Source organism: Dendrobates tinctorius, unplaced genomic scaffold (assembly GCF_039654945.1).
Source record: "Dendrobates tinctorius isolate UK_male_01 unplaced genomic scaffold, ASM3965494v1 ptg000009l, whole genome shotgun sequence".
NCBI lineage: Eukaryota > Metazoa > Chordata > Amphibia > Anura > Dendrobatidae > Dendrobates > Dendrobates tinctorius.
This window is the reverse complement of record NW_027361677.1, coordinates 21704050-21729594: the sequence shown is the minus strand read 5'-3', so window position 1 is coordinate 21729594 and position 25545 is coordinate 21704050. Positions and strand designations below refer to the sequence as shown.

Genomic DNA, 25545 nt, shown 5'->3' with positions numbered 1-25545 from the left:
ATGCTACCAGCAGATTACGACACACCCAATGACTTGAAATATCGAATCAAACTCAGATATGCTGCAGTTTTTTTTTTTTCTCCATACCAGCTCAGTCTACGGAAAAGAAGTGGACGTGTTCACGGCCCCATAGAATAACATTGGTCCTAGTGTGATCTGATGTTTTGTCAGATTGCACTTGGATGGAAAATACGGTGGTGTGAACGAGCCCTTAAGAGAGTCTATAAGCACAAAACAAGCCCAGGTGCTCGATGCACCTGTCATGGCCAAGCAGCTCAGTGCATCTTCCTACCTATCTCTGCCTTCTTTGATCGACAGCTCTGGCTTAACAGAAGCCAGAGTTGAGTGGAGATAGGTGGGAAAGTGCACTGAACTGGTTGACCACGACAAAGGTGCTCTGAGTGACAGTGCTTTGTTTGGACAGTCATTTTGTGCTGATAGACTACCCTTAAAGCATCACATATCCCCAAGAGCCATTAAGTTCGGTTCATGAGTCATTGTCAGGCCTGGAATTTTGATTTACCTATGCACTTACTGTTGGAAGATGACACAGCTCCCAGGTCTCCTTTACCTGCACTGACTAGTCCTGTCTACTCTGCACTACTCTGTCCTGGGAGAAGAGGTGTTGACTTTCTTCCGGGAACATTTAACCAAGGATTATGTCAGTGATGATACCCTTATGATAGACAAGCAGTACTGCTATAAATGTTCACATTTTGGCCCTGTAGAGTTTGGGGGATTGCCCCTCTGCTGTTGGTAGCAGTGTACGAGCAGCTTTATTTAAGAATAGGCATCAGACATAGGATGTGATTTCAAAGAGAAGAGAGATAGGATATATTTACACAGCTGAACACTCATCCCCAGTAATGCACACATCAGAGACCGGCAGGGAAGTGGGGAAAACATACAGACTTTGGTAAGGGGGTCTGGGCTTGGCACCAACCTGCCACTGCTCCCAAGATGGGGCGATGAAGGGAAAGGGACATTACAGTCAATTAGAAGTCAGTTGAATTGTAAGTCAGGCATTGAGGGAGCCCCCCTCAGTTTAAGAGGATGGAGGGTATAGGGAAGGCCATCACATTGAAGGTCTGGTGAATGTAAACCCCAGATACAGAAGCTTGTTGAAGGTATGTGGTGCCTCCCAGGCAGTGCAGGGCCCTAGGGGAGGGTAGGAGTCCTGGATATGGGAGAGGGTGGTCAGAGCCTGCACTTTTCTGTGATGTTATTGGTGGGGGGCACTTAAGAGATAATCAAGCAAATCTGATGCCCCCTCCCATTGTAGTGCCCAGTGCACCTCATCCTTCCTGGCCAAAATCTTCTGTAAATTTCTTTACTTTCAGCAGGTCGTCCGCATTTACAGTGGGCCGGGTGGTAGCCTGAGATCTCAGCATATCAGACTGTGAGAGGAGGAAAAAAAAAAAAGTGCAGAAGATCTACACATCTTATAGAAAGCTTAGGCTCCGTTTCTGTTACTTACCATGCATACTACAGGCTCCAGCAGTTTATCACTGGCCACGTCCATCCAGGTCATCTCAATAGCTCCTGGGTCTCCGGGAGAACAAGGTGTTAGGAGGTCGTCAATGATGACTCCGGGGTTGGTGCGAGACGGACCTCGTACCTAGAAACAAATGCAAGAACCTCAGCACACGCCACACCAGCTCTGCTGCATGCAGGCACACCTCAATCACCGCAATTTTACCTTTTTGAAGTGTGTGGCTGATTGCACCTTGCGCACGGGCTGCATTAGCGCATCTCTGACGATGATACTAATATCTGCCCCTGAGTATCCATCCGTTTTGTTGGCCAGCTCACGGATGTTTGCGTCACTCAGACTGTGAGCCGTATTGCCCAAGTGTAGCCGGAACATCTGAGCTCGGGCGGCCTCTTCTGGCAGAGGGATGTATATCCGCTTCTCAAACCTGCAATCCAAGACACCTGTGTTAGTACTCAGACACCCGTACCAATCGAGAATGGACTTGTCACGACTCTCCGAACCTGAGCGTGTTGGCTTATATATTTCTATGAAACTGTCACACTTGGCTCGGGAGAGCGAACATTTTTTCAAAATCCAGCTTCCAGGATCATCCGATAAAATCCAAGACTTAACTATATAAAAAATATATTCACCGTGTTATGCATTGATTAAAGATACTGTCTGAAACGCGTTTACTCTCCTTCACTGCAGTGGTTCAGGTGCGACTGTTTTTATATGATACAGTTTTGACTTTTATCGCATAATCCTAGAAGCTGGATTTTTCTCATCCTTTCCTTCTTATGACAGCTCATGGCACTCCGAGTTCTTGTGCCTGCAGATACTCCAGTGGGTGAGCTATTCTCCGTTGTATATCTTAATAAACTGTGTTGCAAATTATTATGCAAAAAGAGTTTAGGACTGATAAGGTTAGAATTTTTTTGTTTGTCATTTACACTCATTGATGGTTATGTGTGTCAGGGCTCTTTATATCACTGAAAGCAATTGCAGATACCTGTGCACATTAGTTTGGCAGGTGTGTCCAAATAAAGGCAAGACTACTTAAGAAGGCTGTTCCACATTATTAAGCAGCCTACATTTTTTGCCAAAATGGGAAAGAAAAAGGATGTGTCGGCTGCTGAGAAGCAACAAATTGTGGAGTATTTAGGTCAAGGCATGACTACAATCAACATTGCCAAGACACTTCATCCTGATCATCGCACAATCAAGAAGTCTGTAGCTGATTCCCAGCACACATGTGCGTGCTGATAAGGAAAAATTGAGGACTCTTTCCAACAGGCAATTGCGTCAGGTTAAAAGAGCAGCTGCAAAAATGCCTTGTCATAGCAGCAGACAACGTCCCCCGAACAACAAGATGCAGGGTCCTTCAGAGGTTTGCAGCTGTGCGTAAGCCATCCTGTCGACCATCTCTATCCACTGCACACAAGCAGAAACGGCTCCAGTGGGCCAAACGATACATGAAGACTGACTTCCAAACTGTTCTCTTCACTGATGAGTACCGTGCAACGCTCGATGGTCCAGATGGATGGAGTGAAGGATGGCTGGTTGATGGATACCCCATGAAAACACGGCTAAGGCGCCAAAAAGGAGGAGGTGGAGAAATGTTTTGGGCTGGAATCATGGGGAGAGAGATTGTCGGCCCCTTTAGGATCCCTGAAGGGGTAAAGATGAGCTCCATAATCTATGTGGAGTTTCTAAAACAGCACTTCCTGCCATGGTTCAAGAGGAAGAACCGTGCTTTCCGCAGCAAGATCATTTTCATGCATGATAATGCACCGTCTCGTGCTGCAAATAACACATCTGCATCTCTGGCTGCTATGGGAGGACAAACTTATGGTGTGGCCACCATCTTCCCCTGACCTCCACCCCATTGGGAACCTCTGGAGCATCATCAAAAGGAGTGTCTATGATGGCGGGAGGCAGTTCACATCTAAGCAACAGCTCTGGGAGGGTATTCTGTCCACATGCAAAACAATTGAAGCACAAACCATCCAAAAACTGACAAATTCAATGGACGAGAGAGTTCAGAAGCTTCTTTCCAACAAGGGGTCCTATGTGCAAATGTAACATCACCTAGAATAAAGTTTTGACTTGAAAACTGGTTGATTTCATTTTGTAATAAGCTGATAATGCTTTTAATTTCACAATTGACCATTTTTTTGTTCAAAATAAAAAGGTTGAAAACTCTGCTGTGCATAATATACTAGAATATTAGATGACTGGAAAATAACAATGACTGCAATTCATATAGGTAATTTACAGAAAATATGAGGAAACATTTTTTGCATAATAATTTGGAACAAAGTGTACATGTGGTGCATGTCCAGCAGTCTTATGATTCAAAACCTTTGTATGAAATTCCTCTAAGTGTGAAAATAACACGGATAGTTCCATCTTGAAATGTCAAACTTGGAACTGTGCGGAACTTTAGTGACTTTTGCTACAGTTGGGCAAATTTTTCAATATTTGGTTCGGATTACAATCGCCGGTAGATATTGTATTTGCAATATTTACCAAATGTCATAGGAGTCAATTGGAGTAGAAATGAACGAAAATGTTCAGAATCGATCATCAAACATAAATTCTGCACAGAGTACCAGTATGGGAAATTCGGATTTGGCGATTAGCGAATATGTTCGGAAACAATCTCTAGTCTTTACGACTGTACTTGGCTACTTCTGCCAAAGTGGATGAAGCGTCTACACACCTAAAAAATTATTAATTTTATATAAATTACACAAGCCCCGGTATTTCTGTAGAAATGCCTCCTCTGCCTTCATTTAGACTGGACAATAAAACCTAAGTATTAATGATTTGGGGCTAAAATGTCACTTTTTTGCAACTAGAACATTAATATGTTTGAAAAAAGATAATTGGCTACAAATCCCCAATATTCAAAAATCTCACCTCCTCCTGATGGCAGAGTCCAGCACCCAGGGTATGTTGGTGGCTCCCAGAACCAGGATACCATCATTGTTATTTCCAACACCTGAAAAGCAAACCACCCAGTCAGCTAATCTGGCACCAAGTGCCTCCTGAACGAGCGATGTAGAAAAGGCGGTGTGTGCCGCCCATCTAAGGCCTCATTCAGACGTCCATAGATCTCGGACCGCAATGTACAGACTGGCCAGTGGCTCTCCTGTCCGGAACATGACTGCTTCATATATTTCTTTTGAGGCTGTCATGCTCGGGTCGGGAGACCTGTGGCCAGACCATGCTCGGAACGATCTGCACGGATGTTTGAATGAGCCCTTACAGAAGACATGATAATTGTGTGAAGAACCTATACCTGATGGTGAATGATAAAAAACACTTTGCTAATACCCTAAGGCTAGGGCTCCACTAATTTAATATGGCCTGCACAATATATCCATACTATGTGTGATTTGTATGTGTACCTTGCATCTGCACCAGGAATTCTGTCTTGATTCTCCGTGCCGCTTCGCTTTCATTCTCATTCCTTGAACCGCAGAGCGAGTCGACCTCGTCAATGAATATAATTGAAGGTTTGTGCTGCCGCGCTAGCTCAAATAGGTTCTTAACCAACCTGGAAAACATCAAAAGCAAAATATGACGTCTGCTTCAAACACCTGCATGTACCTGTGAAGAGGATCACTCACTTCTCGCTCTCTCCCAACCACTTGGACATCAGATCAGAGGACGAGACGGAGAAGAAGGTGGAGTTATTGGCTTCAGTTGCTACAGCTTTGGCCAGGTATGATTTGCCTGTTCCTGGTGGTCCAAAGAGCAAGATACCGCGCCAGGGGGTACGCTTCCCTAGAAGAGAACACAGAGGTCATATCATGTAGGAAGGTAGAGTGGGATGCACCATGATCACTGGCAGAACGATTTTAAAATACTAAGGCAGAGAGTACTCGCCCTCCCTGGGTCCATCAGAGAGTACTCACCCTCCCTGGGTCCAGCACCAACTCTCCACATCTGCTGAGGGCTCAGTGTTTTGGCTGCAGTGGTGAGGTCACATTTGCAGCTCACATCACTGCTGCAGGCAGTCACTGAACTCAGCGGCTTGTGCAATATACCATATTTTTCGGACTATAAAGAAACACCCAAGTTTTAGAAGCAGAAATTAGGAAAAACATTTTTTTGTATTAATCAAAACTTCCCTAGTGTAAAGTGGAGAGGTAGTGCTAACATAGGCATAATATTATATATATATACACACACACACACACACACACACACACACACACACACTATTTTTCGCTTTTCAAGACGCACTTTTTTTCCCCCAAATTTGGGGGGAAAATAGGGGTGCGTCTTACAATGCAAACATACCTTTTATTGCGCTGCCGCTGCAGGTGTCCGTTACTTGCCGCCACAGCGCTGGGTCCTCCGGGTGCTGCCGCTGCCGTGCTGTGTCCCCCGATGCCTGCCGCCGCCGGGCTCTGTCCTGTGCTGCGTGGGGGGCTCTGCCGTTCCATCCATGCCTGTGCGATGGCTTGCTTCCTGGAAAATGGCCGCCGCGCAAGCGCAGATAGAGAGCTCGGCATTGAAATCTCGGGAGATGAGATTTCAGCGCTGAAATCTCATCTCTCAAGATCTCCATCTGCACTTGCGCGGTGACCATTTTCCAGGAAGCAAGCCACCGCACAGGCATGGATGGAACGGCAGAGCCCCCCACGCAGCACAGGACAGAGCCCGGCGGCAGGCACCGGGGGACCCAGCACGGTGGCGGCAGCACCCCGGGGACAGAGTGGGCGACAGCAACCCGGGGACAGAGCGGTAAGCAATAAGCTGCCTGGATTATAAGAAGCACCACCATTTTATTAAAAAAATTTTTTTTTTCCTATTTTTCTCCTCAAAATTTGTAGTGCGTCTTACAATCCGGAGCGTCTTATAAAGCGAAAAATACGGTGTAAAATATATATATATATATATATATATATATATATATATATATATATATACACACACATACACACACACACACACAAATAATAAATTTTATTTCTATAGCGCCGACATATTCCGCAGCACTTTACATTTCAGAGGGGATTTGTACAGGCAATAGACATTACAGCTTAACAATAATCACATAGATTATAACAATTACCAAGAGGAATGAGGGCCCTGCTCGCAAGCTTACAGTCTATGAGGAAAGAGGTAGACACGAAAGGTGGGTGGTAACAATTGCCCTGATTGTTTGGACCAGCCATAATGTTAAGTGTGTAACAGTACAGACACAGAGGGCTAATGGATGCATAAAGCATGTGGGAACATGATGCAGGGAACCTGGTTATGGTAAAACTTTTGGCTGTACCACACAGGGATAGATTAGGTTAATGTGTTGAGGCGATAGGCCAGTCTGAATAAATGCATTTTCAGGGCATGCTTAAAATTGTGGGGATTGGGGACTAGTCGTATTGACCTGGGAAGTGCATTCCAAAGAATTGGCGCAGCACGTGTAAAGTCTTGGAGACGGGAGTGGGAGATTCTGATTATTGAGGATGCTAACCTCTGGTCATCAGCAGAACGGAGGGCGCGGGTAGGGTGGTATACTGAAACAAGGGAGGAGATGTAGGGTGGTGCTGAGCCATGGAGAGCTTTGTGGGTGAGGGTAATAAGTTTGTACTGGAGTGGATGGGTAGCCAGTGTAATGACTGGCACAAGGTAGTGGCATCGGTTTAACGATTGGCGAGGAATATGATCCTGCCTGCAGCATTCAAGACAGATTGGAGAGGGGAGAGTTTGGTAAGAGGGAGACAGATTAGAAGAGAGTTACAATATTCGAGACGAGAATGAATAAGAGAAACAGTAAGAGTTTTTGCAGAGTCAAAAGTAAGAAAAGGTCGAATTCTAGAAATGTTTTTGAGGTGCAGATGACAAGAGCGAGCCAGTGATCGAATGTGGGGGGCAAAGGAAAGCTCGTAGTCAAGTATGACCCCAAGACAGCGGGCCTGTTTCTGGGGAGTAATAGTGGAACCACACACAGAAATGGCAATGTTGGGTATAGGTACATTAGTAGCGGGAGGAAACACCAGGAGTTCAGTCTTTGACAGATTCAGATATAGTGAGGACATGATGTTAGACACAGCGTTTAGACAATCGCCGATGTTTTCTAGAAAGGCTGGCGTGATGTCAGAAGAAGAGTATAATTGGGTGTCATCAGCATAGAGATGGTACTGGAAACCAAATCTACTGATTGTTTGACCAATAGGGGCAGTGTACAAGGAGAAGAGGAGGGGGCCTAGAACCGATCCTTGAGGAACCCCAACAGTAAGGGGAAGGTGAGAGGAGGAGGAACCAGCAAAAGATACAGTAAAGGAGCGGTCAGAGAGATAGGAGAACCAGGAGAGAACGGTGTCCTTGAGGCCAATGGAACGGAGCATAGTGAGGAGGAGTTGATGATCCACAGTGTAGAATGCTGCAGAGAGATCCAAGAGAATTAGCATGGAGTAACGACCATTTGATTTAGCTGTTAGTAGATCATTGGAGACTTTAGTGAGGGCAGTTTCAGTAGAGTGTAAAGAGCGGAAACTGGATTGGAGAGAGTCGAGAAGAGAGTTATCAAAGAGATAGCGGATCAGACAGGAGTGGACCAGGCGTTCCAGGAGTTTGGAGATGAAGGGAAGATTAGAGACAGGTCTATAGATAGCGGCACAGTTTTGGTCGAGGGATGGTTTTTTAAGTAGTGGATGCAAGTTGGCATGCTTAAATGAGGAGGGAAAGATACCAGGAGAGAGAGAGGTTAAATATTTTAGTTAGGTGAGGGGTGACAGCAGGGGAAAGGGACTGGAGGAGATGTGACGGAAATGGGTCGCTGGTGCAAGTGGTTGGACGGGAAGATGCAAGGAGCCTGCTTACTTACATACATACATACATGCACACAACACAGCCAGGCTACATGCCCATATAGACGTACACGCTATAGATTCCCACATCCTGCATTTCCTGATCAGGACATGTACGGAGGCTGCAGCAGAAGACGACCATTTGATTAACTCAAGCACCTTTCAAAGTCAAATGATCAGTCATGTGACTTAAAAGATCCTAGAATTACTGGTGCAGAAGGTGGTTCAGCTGCTCAGCTCCTGAAGCCTCTGTTCATTCCTGGTGTCTTCCTCTCCTGCTCTGCACAAATCTCATAGATCAGTGAACGGCTGGAGGAGAGAGCAGTTCTCTCTGTGATCGGGAAGGACACGGTGTCAGTGTGCTCCTCCATCACAGGAAGCTGCCTCCAGACTATAAGATGCACACACTTCTAAAATAGAGTTTATCTTGGCAAAAATTTTGTCTTCTAGTCCAAAAAATGCAGTACTATGGTGATGAGTGGCGGGGGGATATATGACGTCATGTCTGTAGCCAAAACTTTTAGAGCAGTGCAACATAGGAGTGCTGATGCTGGACCCTGGATGAGTGAGCACTATCTGGTTTTCTTACTACATAATTGGCAACGTCTGGGGTCCACTTTTCTAAAAATGAAAAGTCTCTTTAAGCTTCTGCCCAAGACTATAGTACATATATACTTGTGTTAAGGTGGTATTCCACTAAATAAGCGAACTGTTAGATCGCTGTGGGTCCAGCTGCTATGACCCTTACCAATCGCCAGGAGGGGGAACTTGTGTCAGGAGGAGCAGAAAACTTTGAATGGTCGTACATGTGCACTGCCATTCAAGCCTATGTTAGCTGCTGACTATCACAGATATATGACATGTACGACCTGCAGTTCCACAGGGGATACAAACACCCAAAGATGGGACGCACACCGATCTAAAAGTTTGTTAAGTGATAAGGGGAGCTGAAGCACGGATTATCTCACATGGCACTGCACACAAGAACGTATTTGATATTTGATATCTGGACATCCACAAAAAAAACTTGACATGAAGTACTGAGCCTTTGGCGCTTCTGGTTGGCATATCCCGATGGAATACAAAGAGGATCTAGTGGGATGTAGTAAAAGAATAAACTGGCAGAAATCAAGAGGTAAATAGTCCATACAACGCGTTTCAGTGTCAACAAATGTTCTGATCTACTGTTCAAATACATTTCATGGACTTTTTACCATCCATTTTCTACCCATTTGTTGTTTTTTAGATGTTTGAGTATTTGCTATCAATAAAAATCAACCAGATGCGCCAAAGGCTGAGTATAATGCTTCCATACTTCATGGCAACTTAAAATACAAGGAAAAAAAAAAAACAGTGTGAAAAAAACCCTCCAAATATAGAACTACAGCCATGGGAGAGACAGCGGATGAGTTTTTTTTGTAACTAAGTATTATTGCACGTTGTCTGCGAACAATGACCAGAATGGATGAAAAAAAAAAAAGTTAAATATACACAGCAGCACATCCATTTTTGAAAGACTAACCTGTGAAGAGATGGGGAAATTTAATGGGTAAAATCACAGCCTCTTTTAAAGCTTCCTTCGCTCCTTCCAACCCGGCAACGTCGTTCCACCGCACATTTGGCTTCTCCATTACGATGGCACCTGCAGATATTGGGGATGGGATCATAAGATAAACATAGAAATAAGCCACAAGGTGCAGAAAAGTGGCGATACACTGAGCGGCTGCAATAGAAGGGAGAGGATCGAAGGCTAGATTTACCTTTGCTCGCCTATTTAACAAGTCTAACAATGTGACCTAAGTCAGGGCTTATACCATCTCTGTCAGGATGAACCATAAAAATTCCACTCCTCCTACACGAAAGGTGTCATGTTAACCCTTAGCCACCCTTACGTTACCATACCACTCCTCCTCATTGCGACACCACTGATCTCCATCATACCCCTTTCCCACCATCCACTTTTCTTCTAATTCCCGGACAATCTTCTTTACCCCTCAGGACATATACCCATTAGTTGTTCCTGTAGTTTCTTTTTTTCTGGATTTTCCCCTTCGCTGTCACTGTCACTTCTGTGAAAACAGGAAAGAATAATGGTGATTTGCGGTGAGGTTGGGTATATGGTATACAATCTTCCAATGCATTGGTGGTCAACTTACTATTATGGGGGCTGCAGATGGACTCCTCGAACCTAACAAGCATCTTGCAACAATTCTGTTTACTGCAAGGCTGAGGAGTCAGTAAGTCAAACCTCCAACTCCATAGCACTGGTTCGCAGCAGGGGTAGCCATACCCTCCTCTATGGCACATGACTCGTACTGATGGACCAAGGGAGCTTGCTGAGTTTCCCTAGTGTCTCCGCTGTAAACAGGGGTCGGGGTCCTACCCCACACTTCTACTGAGATGCTGTAGGTGTGTGTAGTGGAGCTTGTGCCTAACCACAGTGCACACATAGCAGCCCTAGGGGGTTGCAATAAAGCCCCCTAACTTTTCTATTTGCACAGTGAGCTCGTAGTAAGAATGGTCTTTTTCTTAGGCTAGTGAAGCAATATTACTTTTATTGCAAAAGCACACTAGCTCACAACACAGCTGAGTACTGAGCAGAGCAAGCAGTGTATGCTGGGACATGTAGTCCAAGTAAGTAACCTGGAACTACAGACATATCTCTTTCAGAAATGGAGCCTCACTTTAAAGGGTAAAAAAAAACAAACAAAATCCTGTCACTGATCTGCTATAAAATGGGACCCCCCCACAAGAAACACAGACACCTCACCCTTTCTCATTCTGGGATTCTTTCACAGGCTTTTTGGCTTGCTTGTCCTTCGTTTTTAGATAATCCTTAAGCTTCTCGGCTCTGTCCAGGTACTGCATGCACTTGGCTCGGATGCTCTCCTTGGCCTTGTCACTGTGAGCTTCATCTGTAGACAATAAAAAAAATGGTGTTCAGGGCCCCAAAAATGTGATCTGACCACCCCTCCGAAATCTTCCTGCACAGTGTGGCACCATGATGAGCATTTTCTATATCAAGCCTGTAACCATACTGGTGACGCATCCATGGTAGGTATCTCACCGTGTGGACAGTACTTCCATCCCTGCTGACTTGCAGCACCTCCACCTCGTAGCCCATAACTTACACTTGATGGCGTGCAGGAAATACTCCACCGCATGCTGGTAAAGCCTCAGGGCCTCGTCATAGTTCTTGTTCTTGTCCTCCTCTGTGGCTTTGGTCACCAAATCAATGGCTTTCTGGAAGGAAGAATAAATGTTCCGATCAATATAAATTCAACATAAAAACAAACAATTGTAGTAATCACTGGGTAGGAGGCTCAATGTAAAATTACACCTGAAACAAGAGGCAAGAGACAGAGGAATAAAGGTAAAGATGTAAGAGTGAAGAAACGAGACTGGGAGAAGAGGAGGCAAAGAGCAGAAACCAGAAGGAATAAGTCAGCGGGAAGGAGGAGAAGGACCAAAAAGGAATAAGATAGGGAGGACAGCAGGGAGCAGAAAAGAAGCAACAAGCAAACAGATAAGGAGCAAAGAAAAAACAACCAAAACCATGGAGCAGATGATGGCAAGAAGGGAGTAGGGGGAAGAAGATGGTGGGCAATGAACAGAAAGCAGCAGGCGGAGGCTGGAAGGAGGGGGCAGAGTGTGGCGGCACCGAGGGGGGGCAGAGCGCGGCGGCTCCGAGGGGGAGTGCCAAGAGCTCAGCTCAATTTCTGCTGCAAGAACACTTTTAGTCAAATTCAGTGTGAACATAGCCGAAGAAGTTCACACAGGAATGCAGAAGACTACACTATTCAGCAGAGCAAAAGAAAAACTGATGCATCCCGGCCCAGTGTATGACAAAGGGAGACAGATTTGGCATTTGCTGCCTGCACAGGGGAGTAACGGAGGCAACAGAAACACATATCTGTAATATGGAGGCAATACGTAGATTATATATTTATTTTACAGGTCTATGGCAGCAGCCTCCTACATCAGCATAAAACCGTAGTACCTGCTCTGCCCCTGCACAAGGCCAATGATGGCACAGCGCGGTACATAGCATGTTACATGGCTCCCTGATCTGCGCTTTTATGAGTTACGGTATATGATGAGGAAATAAAACAAGGAAAGCTCGGACCTGTCATGTATCTCCCCGCAGCTGTAGTGAAGCATGTGACGCCTGTACTCACCAGCACTACCTGAGTCACCGCAGATATATTTAGCAATCACATGACATGTACCTTTAACAAGACGTTTGGGTGCAGCCCAATCACTATGAGGTCAGACACAACAGGAACAGCAGGAAATATGGAAGCGATAAGGATCAGTGTCACCTGATCTCAGTGCTGGGGGTCAGCAATCTGAGACTGTCAGAGCATGCTGGGAGTAGTAGTCTCATAACATCTGGGTTACCATCCCTGGTTATAGCGCTTTTACAATTTCTCACACTGTGCAGTCTCTGTCCTTGCAATCACTGGCACTGACATTAAGGAGAAAAACAATCCCTCTGTTCTACTGCCAAAAGCAGGCCTTTCTGAAACTCGCCAAGTCCTGCGCCCGGTCATAGCTGCCAGCACTGATCCTGCAGTGCCATCCATCTGTCAGCTACTTATCAGTAATTCTTCTGTTACCCAGACTTATGGTGCAAGTAGAGGGTGCAGGATCAGACTACATATGGTTTATAGATAGCCTGTTACCATGGAAACACATAAGACTGCAGCTTCTCCATGCCCAGCTTGAGTGACAGATCACTTTCCTTTTGCATAATGGAACAGATCCGAAACGCGTCAGTATTTCAGAGTGAAATAAGTAAGGTATCCTGTTAAGATTTCATACTGCCCGTGAGTCTGGTGGCATTAAAAACTAATGGCAAGTTCCCCATAGATGACCCGTCCTGGTGGAGGTTACAGGGCCTTTAGGGCTCTTTTAGACATCTGTGACACTCAGTCTAATCCCAAACCACAATGCGCGGACTGGCCGTGGCTCTCCCGACCTATCACTCCACAGAGGTGAATAGAAAAAAACAGCCATAATGACAACTGCCAGAAGAGGAAGGAGACTGATCCTGCCCAGACCCAGCAGCAGCTACAATTAAACCAAGACTTGTGTGATCCTAGAAGATGACGCAAAGAAGGGATTTCATTACTTGTATCTCAAGCCTTGGAATTGAGTGGGAAAAGCTGCACCTGCCTCTGCTCCCGACTACTTGTATAGGAATGATGTAAACAAGTCATGTGTAGCCCTGATCCTTCTCTCCAGCCCAGAAGTCTGGTCACTGTCCTCCAGATCAGGACTGGCAGGTCTGGGTGACTGATCTCCACAATAGTGGAGGTTGCACCCCAATGTCGCCAACCTCTGCTCGAGCACTTTGATCATAATCAGCAAAGCATAACCAACAGATGGAGGCTGAAGGGTTAATATTGACATAAATAAATAAGAAAATCTTTTGTTGAGGTTAATATAATCTTTTATCTATTCCCGGGAAGGCCAGGTGTCAGCAACAAGGTCACCATTATTAGAGGGATCACCAAACTTTTACACAATGCTGAAAGTGAACATTTCTACAATGCAGCAGTTGTCACAGTGAGTGATCAGACTCAAAAGCCCATCTGGTGTCTGGGGAAGCTGGGAGAAAACCTCTCCAACCTCCACGACAGCTCCCATACCCAAATCACCAAGCTTTTGCACAATCCTGATAGGAAATTAAACTTTTGGCTTACATTACAGTACTATCGCACCAGCATGAGATGTATCAGTAATTATTAGGTAGATTTGCCTTTCAGGAGTCTGGCAGAGCTGGGTGACAACTATACAGCCACCAATCTAGTTTTCAGAAAGGTGTTACATACACTACAGGTCTTCTTGATCTGATAAAAGGTAAACTGGTTCACTTATAGAGCATCAGGAATGTCCTTGAGGATTATTAAAAGATTTGCCTATCTGAAATGTGGAAAAGCTGAGTGACAACGATAAAGCCATCAGAGCTTTCAGAGGAGCAGCTTTCCCAGACTCCTGAATGACTGGGCTTTTCCAATGGTAAATCCACCAACCTAATGAGCTCACAGGGATGTCTTAGTGACCGATTGAATGATATGCCCATCAGGAGGCTGGGAAAGCTGGGTGGCAACCAATCTAGCCTCCATCGGAGGGATTATCAAACTTTCCCTGCCTCCATTCACGCACAATGCGATGGGAATGTCCTAGTGAATCACTTACCTGCCCATCAGGAGTCAGGGAATGCTGGGTGACAGTCCCTGTGGCCCCAGCACTTTCCCTGCCCTGTCAGCCCTGCATGGGATGTACCGGGGGGGGGGTTCAGGAAAACTGTCACTCAGCTTTCCCGGGAACGGACTAATCCAAGACAACTAAATGGGGGTGATAAGAAGAGAACAGCAGGGGGCGACTCAACTGCCCGGGGTTTTACGGGTCCAGCCGCCCCTCCCGGAGTGCACCCCCACCACCCCTTGTAGGTAACACCCAGCAGCCCCGACATCTTGCATTACCTGCAGAGTTGACGTTGTCATCTCATCTCCCGGTCCCGGTGTCTTCGGGGGGTTTCCTCTGGATTCCGGGGCCTGTCAGTTCACCGGAACCGGAAGAGACGTCTAATCGAAACAGGAAGTAGCTGAGATCACGTGATGCGTTTCAGTGGACGCTAAGAATGCTCCTTAGGCATGACGTCACTTCCGGCACATGCTGTGGGCGTGTTCTGGTTTCTTCCAGACTGCAGCGCAGCTCCCAGGGTTTAGCGCTCGTTCATCTGCATCCCTGAGAAGCAGCGGGGAAGAGGGGCGAAGGGTGCTGTGCTCAGAGGGTGCAACCGTGTGGGGGGAATGGTGGGGTGCATGATGCTGTGGAGGAAGCAATGGTGGGACACTAGGGTGCACATTGCCAGAAGCATGCCTGTTGTTGGATCCCCAATGCTGAGGGGAGTTCTGTGTTTACATTTTGACTGTGTAATGGTAGGGGGCTGTCTGCTGCAGGACATGCAGTGTGTGTAGTGCTGGGGGGGCTGTCTGCTGCAGGACATGCAGTGTGTGTAGTGCTGGGGGGGGTGTCTGGTGCGGGACATGCAGTGTGTGTAGTGCTGGGGGGGTGTCTGCTGCAGGACATGCAGTGTGTGTAGTGCTGGGGGGGGTGTCTGGTGCGGGACATGCAGTGTGTGTAGTGCTGGGGGGGTGTCTGGTGTGGGACATGCAGTGTGTGTAGTGCTGGGGGGGTGTCTGGTGTGGGACATGCAGTGTGTGTAGTGCTGGGGGGGGTGTCTGGTGTGGGACATGCAGTGTGTGTAGTGCTGGGGGGGGTGTCTGGTGTGGGACATGCAGTGTGTGTAGTGCTGGGGGGGGTGTCTGGTGTGGGACATGCAGTGTGTGTAGTGCTGGGGGGGGGTGTCTGCTGCAGGACATGCAGTGTGTGTAGTGCTGGGGGGGGGTGTCTGGTGTGGGACATGCAGTGTGTGTAGTGCTGGGGGGGGTGTCTGGTGTGGGACATGCAGTGTGTGTAGTGCTGGGGGGGGTGTCTGGTGTGGGACATGCAGTGTGTGTAGTGCTGGGGGGGGTGTCTGCTGCAGGACATGCAGTGTGTGTAGTGCTGGGGGGGGTGTCTGGTGTGGGACATGCAGTGTGTGTAGTGCTGGGGGGGGTGTCTGGTGTGGGACATGCAGTGTGTGTAGTGCTGGGGGGGGTGTCTGGTGTGGGACATGCAGTGTGTGTAGTGCTGGGGGGGGGTGTCTGCTGCAGGACATGCAGTGTGTGTAGTGCTGGGGGGGGTGTCTGGTGTGGGACATGCAGTGTGTGTAGTGCTGGGGGGGGGTGTCTGCTGCAGGACGTGCAGTGTGTGTAGTGCTGGGGGGGGGTGTCTGCTGCGGGACATGCAGTGTGTGTAGTGCTGGGGGGGGTGTCTGGTGCGGGACATGCAGTGTGTGTAGTGCTGGGGGGGGGTGTCTGCTGCAGGACATGCAGTGTGTGTAGTGCTGGGGGGGGTGTCTGCTGCAGGACATGCAGTGTGTGTAGTGCTGGGGGGGTGTCTGCTGCAGGACATGCAGTGTGTGTAGTGCTGGGGGGGGTGTCTGCTGCAGGACATGCAGTGTGTGTAGTGCTGGGGGGGTGTCTGGTGTGGGACATGCAGTGTGTGTAGTGCTGGGGGGGGTGTCTGGTGTGGGACATGCAGTGTGTGTAGTGCTGGGGGGGTGTCTGCTGCGGGACATGCAGTGTGTGTAGTGCTGGGGGGGGTGTCTGGTGCGGGACATGCAGTGTGTGTAGTGCTGGGGGGGGTGTCTGGTGTGGGACATGCAGTGTGTGTAGTGCTGGGGGGGTGTCTGGTGTGGGACATGCAGTGTGTGTAGTGCTGGGGGGGGTGTCTGGTGTGGGACATGCAGTGTGTGTAGTGCTGGGGGGGGTGTCTGGTGTGGGACATGCAGTGTGTGTAGTGCTGGGGGGGGTGTCTGGTGTGGGACATGCAGTGTGTGTAGTGCTGGGGGGGGGGTGTCTGGTGTGGGACATGCAGTGTGTGTAGTGCTGGGGGGGGTGTCTGGTGTGGGACATGCAGTGTGTGTAGTGCTGGGGGGGGGGGGTGTCTGGTGCGGGACATGCAGTGTGTGTAGTGCTGGGGGGGCTGTCTGGTGTGGGAAATTGGACCTCACTCAAAGCTCTCTTACAACATGTGTGGCACCCCCTGTAGCCACATATTAGTGACTGAGCCTGGTACCCCTGTAGTTACCCAGCCATGTGCTCTCCTGCCTTCTGCACACTTTGGGAGAAAGTGAAACACACCTATAAGGGTATGTGCACATGCTGCGGATTCCGCTGCGTTTCCGCCCGCTGCGGACCCGCAGCAGTTTTAGCTGCGGTGTACAGTACCATTCCAATGAATGGTAAAAAAAAAAAACGCTGTGTAGACGTTGCGGAAAAATCCGTGTGGATTTGCTGCGGTTTTAAAACCACACAAAGAAGTGACATGTCAATTCTTTCTGCGGAATCCGCAGCGGGTTCCTATCCACCATTGTGGAGATGGTGAAACCGCAGGAGCAAACCGCAGGCAAAACCGCAGGTCTTTGCAAAATCCGTGCAGATTAATCCGCAGCGTCTGCACACACCCTAAGTGACACATATGACATGCCCACTAGGAGTCCATACACTAGTGATGTGGATTTTTTGGTTGGGTGAATTTACCCCTGTGCGTACTGTGGCCTGTCCTGATTAGACAGACATATATTTCCATAACACTAGCACGGGAGGCCAGCCTGCAGCCCGTGATGCTATTCTGTGTAGGTCTCTACCATATAGACACAAAAATGCTTGTCTTACAGGTTAACTACACGTCACCAAGAAGGAAAAAGTTGTTGGGATTCTGGACACCACAGGACGGATAGACAGGTTACTGATCTGCACATTATGAGAAATGGAAACAACATTTTTAAAACCTCTTTTATTCAGTACTGATTGAGTGCGGTCTGATTTTTTTTTTTACAGAGATCTCTCGGTTTCTGAAAAATCACGGCTATATGAATGGCCGCATAGACTCACAGGAACGAGTGTTATCCCTGAAACACATGGACAGCAATCATGCTGAAAATCAGACACCTGAGTGAGGCCTCAGTGATTGATACTTGGTAGTTCTGTTCTCCGCTCTCTCCGTCTCATCCATCAGTCATAGACAAGCACGTCTAATGATCAGGTGATAATCGCATCCTTCAGACTGCTTTGTTCTTCGTGTGTAAGGGCTGATTCAGTGTTTGGATATCCCAAAACAATAAAAGTGACTAGTATACATTATCTTTAAGGGTTTGTATGGAAATATTATATAAAATGGCCCTTTTCACATATTTCAAACTGCAGCATGTCCTAGTCATGTGTCTGGATGGATTTCAAGCTGAAGAAACACAGCTCAAAGAGTCTTAACTGATGGAGAGGAAGCATCATGAATAAACATACTTTGTGAAGGCAGAGTTGTGAACCCAAACATCGCTCTGAGGATTCTCTAGTGTCAGAGTCGGGAACTACAGTCATTTGCCTGCAAGCATGCAAAATGCAGTCTCCTTCCTATAATCTGACCAGACTGTGTCCGGCCTCACTCAATATGCATTAAGTGAGATTGTGACTCATTATAGACTCTACAAATCCCACCACCACTTGAAAAAAAAAAAAATTATAGCGCGCCCCCCTACACTCACTACTTCTAGCACGAGTGAAGATATTTCAGGGCGCTTCCTTCTGGGGGATCCTTAACCCAATGTTGAAAAAGAGTGTTCTATAGCCAGAAAAAACATGTATTGCTTTCCTTCTCTAGTTCTAATTAATGGTGGGATCAAAAAACGATAATCCCACCAACTCTGCATTCAAATACCACAAATGGTTCGAAAATTTGGTCAGGGCTATTTCTGCAATGTTGTCATATTCTTTATAGTCTAACAGACTATGCAAAATACCTAAATCTTAAAATACCTCAATTTGGATTTTTTCAAACTTTGAGCGACGAGCGGCACGGGTTAACGTCGTTTGATCGAGCTCAAATTTTGGCTCTCTCAATATCTGGAAAGGGGAATCGTTTTGTGGGGTCCAGACGGACAAAATTCCGACATCGATTTTTGAGGTCACCCTAGTGTACACTCTGCACCCCATCTTAACTGAAAAAAGAACAAATTTAGAAATTTTTGCAAATTAACCCCTTCACCACCAAGGGTGGTTTGCACGTTAACTCCCGGGCCAATTTTTACAATTCTGACCACTGTCCCATTATGAGGTAATAACTTTGAAACGCTTCCATGGATCCCGGTGATTCTGACACTGTTTTCTCGTGACATATTGTACTTCATGTTAGTGGTAAAATTTCATTCAAATAACTTGCGTTTATTTCTGAAAAAAATGGAAATCTGGCGAAAATTTTTAAAATTTCGCAATATTCCAAATTTGAATTTTTATGCCCTTAAATCACAGAGATACGGCACACAAAAAACTTGATAAGTAACATTTCCCACATGTTTACATCAGCACAATTTTCGAACCAAAATTTTTTTTTGTTAGGAAGTTATAAGGGTTAAAAATTGACCAGCGATTTCTCATTTTTGCAACACCATTTTATTTTTACGGACCACATCACATTTGAAGCCACTTTGCGGGGTCTATATGATAGAAAATACCCAAAAGTGACACCATTCTAAAAACTGCACCCCTTTAAGGTGCTCAAAACCACATACAAGAAGTTTATTAACCGATTAGGTGCGTCACAGAAATTTTTTGAATATTTAAAAAAAAAATTAACATTTAACTTTTTCACAAAAAAAATACTTCAGGTTCATTTTTTTTATTTTACCAAGGGTAACAGGAGAAATTGTACTGCAAAAGTTATTGTGCAATTTGTCTGGAGTACGCTGATACCTGATTTGTGGGGGGGAACGACTGTTTCGGCGCATGGCAGAGCTCAGAAGGGAAGGAGCGCCGTTTGACTTTTTCAATGCAAAAGTGGCTGGAATTCAGATCGGACGCCATGTCACGTTTGGAGAGCCCCTGATGTACCTAAACAGTGGAAACCCCCCACAAGTGACCCCATTTTGGAAACTAGACCCCCCAAGGAACTTATCTAGATATGTGGTGAGAACTTTGAACCCACAAGGGCTTCACAGTTTATAACGTACAGCGGTACAATTAAAAAAATCATTTTTTCCACAAAAATGATCTTTTCACCCCCAATTTTCATTTTACCAAGGGTAACAGGACCCTAAAAGTTATTGTGCAATTTGTCCTGAGTGCGCTAATACCCCACATGTGGGGGTAAACCACTATTTGGGCGCAAGGCAGAGCTCGGAAGGGAAGCAGCGCCATTTGACGTTTTTGGCTGGAATTGAGATCGGACACCATGTCGCGTTTGGAAAACCCCTGATGTACCAAAACAGTGGAAACCCCCCACAAATGACACCATTTTGGAAACTAGACCCCCCAAGGAACTTATCTAGATGTGTGGTGAGAACTTTGAACCCCCCAGTGCTTCACAGAAGTTTATAATGCCTGGGCGTGAAAATAAAAAAATCGTATTTTTTCCACAAACATGATCTTTTAGTCACCAATTTTTTATTTTCCCAAGGGTACCAGGAGAAATTGGACCCCAAAAGTTGTTGTCCAATTTGTCCTGAGTACGCTGACACCCCATATGTGGGAGAAAACTACTGTATGGGCACACGTCGGGGCTCGGAAGGGAAGTAGTGACGTCTTGGAATGCAGACTTTGATGGAATGGTCTGCGGGTGTCATGTTGCTTTTGGAGAGCACCTGATGTGCCCAAACAGTGGAAACCCCTAATTCTAACTCCAACCCTAACCCCAACACACCCCTAACCCTAATCTCAGCCCTAACCCTAGCCCTAATGGGAAAATGGAAATAAATACATTTTCTTTTAATTTTATAATTTTTCCCTAACTAAGGGGGTGATAACGGGGGTTTGATTTACTATTTATGGCGGTTTTTATGTTTGGCGGCTGTCACACGCTAAAAGACACTTTTTATTGTAAAAATAGTTTTTGCATCACCACATATTGAGAGCTATAATTTTTCCATATTTTGACCTACCGAGTCATGTGAGGTCTTATTTTTTGCGGGACGAGTTGACGTTTTTATTGGTACCATTTTCGGGCACGTGACATTTTTTGTTCGCTTTTTATTTTGTTTTTTGGGACGCAGAATTTACAAAAACCAGCGTTTCATGAATTTCTTTTGGGTGGTGCGTTCACGCCGTTCCGGGTGCGGTAAAATTTATAAGGCGCTTTTATTCTTCGGGTCTGTACGGTTACAGCGATACCTCATTTATGTCTTTTTTTATGTTTTGGCGGTTTTATGCTATGAAAACAATTTTATATAAAAAATAATTATTTTTGCATCACTTTATTCTGCGAGATATAACTTTTTTATTTTTTCGCTGATGATGCTGTGTAGCGGCTCGTTTTTTTTGAGGGACAAGATGACGTTTTCAGTGGTACCATGGATATTTATATGCGTCTTTTTGATCGCGCGTTATTGCACTTTTTGTTCGGCGGTATGATAAATCATTTTTTGCTTCGTTTTTTATTTTTTAAGGGGTTCGCTTAAGGGGTTAACTATTGGGACAGTTTTATAGGGCGGGTCGTTACGGACGCGGCGATACCAAATATGTGTACTTTTATTGTTTTGTTTTTTTTTATTTCCAAAAAATGAATTTATTGGGGAATTTTTATTTATTTATTTTTTTATCTATTTAGCGATTTTTTAAAAATTATTTTTACACTTTTTTTTTTTTTACTTTATTACAATGTCCCAGGGGGGACATATCTGTCCTGTGACAGATCGCTGATCTGTCACATCACAGATCACTGTGACAGATCAGCGATCTGTCACAGGCACTGCACAGGCTTCCTCATGCCTGCGCTTTGCAGGCACTGAGGAAGCCAGCTTCCTGCAGGCCCCCGGAGGTCCCCGTCGCCATATTGGATCCGGGGACCTGCAGGAAAGGAGCCCCCCGCAGCAGCGCTGCACATTGCGCTGCCGTGGGGGGCTCAGGGAAGCCCCCTCCCTGCCGATGCTTCCCTTTAACCCCCGGTACACCGCGATCGTGTTTGATCGCGGTATGCAAGGGGTTAACGTGTCGGGGGCGGTCCGTCACCGCCCCTGACACATTGTGCCGGGTGTCAGCTGTGATAATCAGCACGTGGGCGCCGCTGATCGCTGTGACGTAATATTCCGTCCATGGTAATTAGGTCCAGGGTCACATGGACGGAATATTACGTCCATTGTAGGTAAGGGGTTAATTAAAAAAGAAAAACTGAAATATTGCATGGTCATAAGTATTCAGCCCCTTTGCTCAGTATTGAGCAGAAGTACTCTTTTAAGCTAGTACAGCCATGGGTCTTCTTGGGAATGATGCAACAAGTGTTTCACCCCTGGATTTGGGGATCCTCCGCCATTCTTCCTTGCAGATCCTCTCCAGTTCCGTCAGGTCGGATGGTGATCGTTGGTGGACAGCCATTTTCAGGTCTTTCCAGAGATGCTCAATTGGGTTTAGGTCAGGGCTCTGGCTGGGCCAGTCAAGAATGGTCACAGAGTTGTTCTGAAGCCACTCCTTTGTTATTTTAGCTGTGTACTTAGGGTCATTGTCTTGTTGGAAGGTGAACCTTCGGCCAAGTCTGAGATCCAGAGCACTCTGGGAGAGGTTTTCATCCAGGATATCTCTGTACTTGGCCGCATTCGTGTTTCCTTCCATGGCAACCAGTCGTCCTGTTCCTGCAGCTAAAACACACCCTCATAGCATGATGCTGCCACCATCATGTTTCACTGTTGGGATTGTATTGGGCAGGTGATGAGCAGTGCCTGGTTTTCTCCACACATATCGCTTAGAATTATCACCAAAAAGTTCTATTTTCGTCTCATCAGACCAGAGAATCTTATTTCTCATAGTCTGGGAGTCCTTTTTTTTTTTAGCAAACTCTATGTGGGCTTTCATATGTCTGGCACTGAGGGGAGGCTTCCATCGGGTCACTCTGCCATAAAGGCCCGGCTAGTGGAGGGCTGCAGTCATAGTTGACTTTGTGGAACTTTCTCCCATCTCCCTACTGCATCTGTGGAGCTCAGTCAGTGATCTTGGGGATCTTCTTTACCTCTCTCACCAAGGCTCTTCTCCCACAAGTGCTCAGTTTGGCTGGACAGCCAGGTCTAGGAAGACATCTGGTGGTCCCAAACTTCTTCCATTTAAGGATTATAGAGGCCACTGTGCTCTTAGGAACCCTCCGTCAGGAACAATGGATCTCTTCTACTTTCATTTCTCCCTTCTCACCAGATTTTCAGGAAACCCCCTCCCTCTAGTCTCCTGGCTCTAGCTGCTGTGTGAAACCTGATACCACAGTTGGTCTGCAGAGCTTCAGGAAGAAAGATATAGCTGTGCTGGCTTCTCAGGCTCATTGGTCCCGCACACATCACACTTTATAAGGATGGTATGTAATGTTTTTAGTCATTACTATTGTTTATTTAGCTTGTTTTATGAATTGATAGAGAAAGGTTTGTGGATATTTCATATAAATAAGGCAGATTTTCTTACAAATGAAAGTGTACTTCTCAGGAGTTTTGAAATTTGTGTATATCAAAGTTATTACTTTTATGTTGAGTAAATGGGTTTGTTTTGCACCTGATAATGTGTAGTCTCTTTTATTACATCCCTATTAAGGTCTCTGATCACTTTTAGATCACTGAAATTGAGAAAATTAGATATTCTAGGCATTTTTCTAGCCTGCGCTTGACAGGCACATTGTTCCATTATGAGTTAGTGCGAATATTGCTCCTGACGGAGGGTCAAGTACTGCAGAAATTATTTTGTAACCTTGACCTGATCTGTGCCTTGCCACAATTCTGTCTCTGAGCTCCTTGGCCAGTTCCTTTGACCTCATGATTCTCATTTGGTCTGACATGCACTGTGAGCTGTGGGGTCTCATATAGACAGGTGTGCGCCCACGTGGTAAGCGCCGCTGATTGCGGCTGGGTGTCAGCTGTGATAATCACCTGACACCCGGCACAATGTGTCAGGGGCGGTCACGGACCGCCCCCGACATGTTAACCCCTTGTACACCGCGATCAAACACGATCGCGGTGCACCGGGGGTTAAAGGGAAGCATCAGCAGGGAGGGGGCTCCCTCCGTGCTTCCCTGAGCCCCCCACGGCAGCGCAATGTGCAGCGCTGCTGCGGGGGACTCCTTTCCTACAGGCCCCCGGATCCAAGATGGCAACGGGGGCCTGTAGGGAGCTGACTTCCATGAGGAAGTCTGCAGAACTGCCTGTGACAGATTGCTGATCTGTCACAGGATAGTGATGTCCCACCTGGGACTATGTAATAAAGTAAAAAAAAAAAAGAAAAAAAAAAAAGTGTAAAAATAATTTTAAAAAAATCGCTAATTAGAAAAAAAAAAAATATTCCCCAACAAATTCATTTTTTGAAAATAAAAAAAAACAATGAAAGTACACATATTTGGTATCGCAGTGTCCGTAGCGACCCGCCCTATAAAACTGTCCCATTAGTTAACCCCTTTAGCGAACCCCTTAAAAAATAAAAATAAAAACGAAGCAAAAAATAATGATTTATTATCATACCACTGAACAAAAAGTGCAATAACGCGCGATCAAAAAGACGCATATAAATATCCATGGTACCGCTGAAAACGTCATCTTGTCCCGCAAAAAACGAGCCGCCATACAGCATCATCCGCAAAAAAATAAAGTTATAGCTCGCAGAATAAAACAATGCAAAAATAATTTTTTATATAAAATGGTTTTCATTGCAAAAAACCAACAAAACATAAAAGACATAAATGAGGTATTGCTGTAACCGTACTGACCCGAAGAATAAAACCGCCTAATCAATTTTACCGCACACGGAACGGTGTAAACGCACCCCCCCAAAAGAAATTCATGAAACGCTGGTTTTTGTTCATTCTGCATCCCAAAAATCGGAATAAAAAGCGATCAAAAAATGTCACGTGCCCAAAAATGGTACCAATAAAAACGTCAACTCGTCCCGCAAAGAATAAGACCTCACATGACTCGGTGGGTCAAAATATGGAAAAATTATAGCTCTCAATATGTGGTGATGCAAAAACTATTTTTACAATAAAAAGCGTCTTTTAGCGTGCGACAGCTGCCAAATATAAAAACCGCCATAAATAGTAAATCAAACCCCCGTTATCACCCCTTTAGTTAGGGAAAAATAATAAAATAAAAATATGTATTTATTTCCATTTTCCCATTAAGGGTTAGGGCTAGGGGTGTGTTGAGGTTAGGCTTGGTGTTATAATTGGGGGGTTTCCACTGTTTGGGCACATCAGGGGCTCTCCAAACACAACATGGCGTCTGATCTCAATTCCAGCCAATTCTGCGTTGAAAAAGTCAAATGGTGCTCCTTCCCTTCCAAGCTCTGCCATGCGCCCAAACAGTGATTTACCCCCACATATAGGGTATCAGCATACTCAGGACAAATTGCAAAACAACTTTTGGGCTCCAATTTCTCCTGTTACCCTTAGGAAAATAAAAAATTGGGTGCAAAAATATCATTTTTGTGGAAAAAAAATGATTTTTTTATTTTCACGCCCAAGCGTTATAAACTTCTGTGAAGCACTTGGGGGTTCAAAGTGCTCACCACACATCTAGATAAGTTCCGTGGGGGGTCTAGTTTCCAAAATGGGGTCATTTGTTGGGGGTTTCCACTGTTTAGCTACATTAGGGGCTCTCCAAATGCAACATTACACCCGTAG

At 45.9% G+C, this 25545-nt stretch overlaps 1 protein-coding gene and 1 long non-coding RNA gene across 3 annotated transcripts; one reads left to right on the top strand and one right to left on the bottom strand.

Moving 5' to 3' along the window:
* Positions 1–725: 725 nt before the first annotated feature.
* VPS4A (vacuolar protein sorting 4 homolog A) lies at positions 726–14953 on the bottom strand. Its single transcript, XM_073584236.1, has 11 exons — positions 14796–14953; positions 11436–11547; positions 11075–11219; positions 10312–10373; positions 9827–9946; positions 5113–5269; positions 4891–5039; positions 4400–4481; positions 1700–1919; positions 1478–1618; positions 726–1397 (listed from the first exon to the last, which is right to left on the bottom strand). The coding sequence occupies exons 1-11, from the start codon at positions 14814–14816 to the stop codon at positions 1296–1298; spliced, it is 1311 nt and encodes a 436-aa protein (XP_073440337.1). The 5' UTR covers positions 14817–14953; the 3' UTR covers positions 726–1295.
* A 71-nt stretch (positions 14954–15024) lies between these two features.
* LOC141097190 (uncharacterized) lies at positions 15025–18745 on the top strand. 2 transcript variants are annotated; one of them, XR_012233869.1, is made up of 3 exons: positions 15025–15160; positions 17600–17666; positions 17763–18745. It is a non-coding gene; the product is annotated as an uncharacterized lncRNA (long non-coding RNA). The 2 variants fall into 2 exon arrangements; XR_012233870.1 differs by lacking the exon at positions 15025–15160 and adding an exon at positions 16890–17071.
* Positions 18746–25545: the final 6800 nt, after the last annotated feature.

What these genes read in the sequence shown, in the direction of transcription:
- VPS4A (XM_073584236.1), bottom strand. Translation starts at nt 14,816, where the DNA reads ATGACAACGTCAACTCTGCAG. An exon ending in TGACAACGTCAACTCTGCAG is followed by an intron (nt 11,548 to 14,795) that starts GTAATGCAAGAT and finishes TCTTCCTTCCAG; the next exon opens with AAAGCCATTGATTTGGTGAC. An exon ending in CAGCCACACACTTCAAAAAG is followed by an intron (nt 1,619 to 1,699) that starts GTAAAATTGCGG and finishes ATTTGTTTCTAG; the next exon opens with GTACGAGGTCCGTCTCGCAC.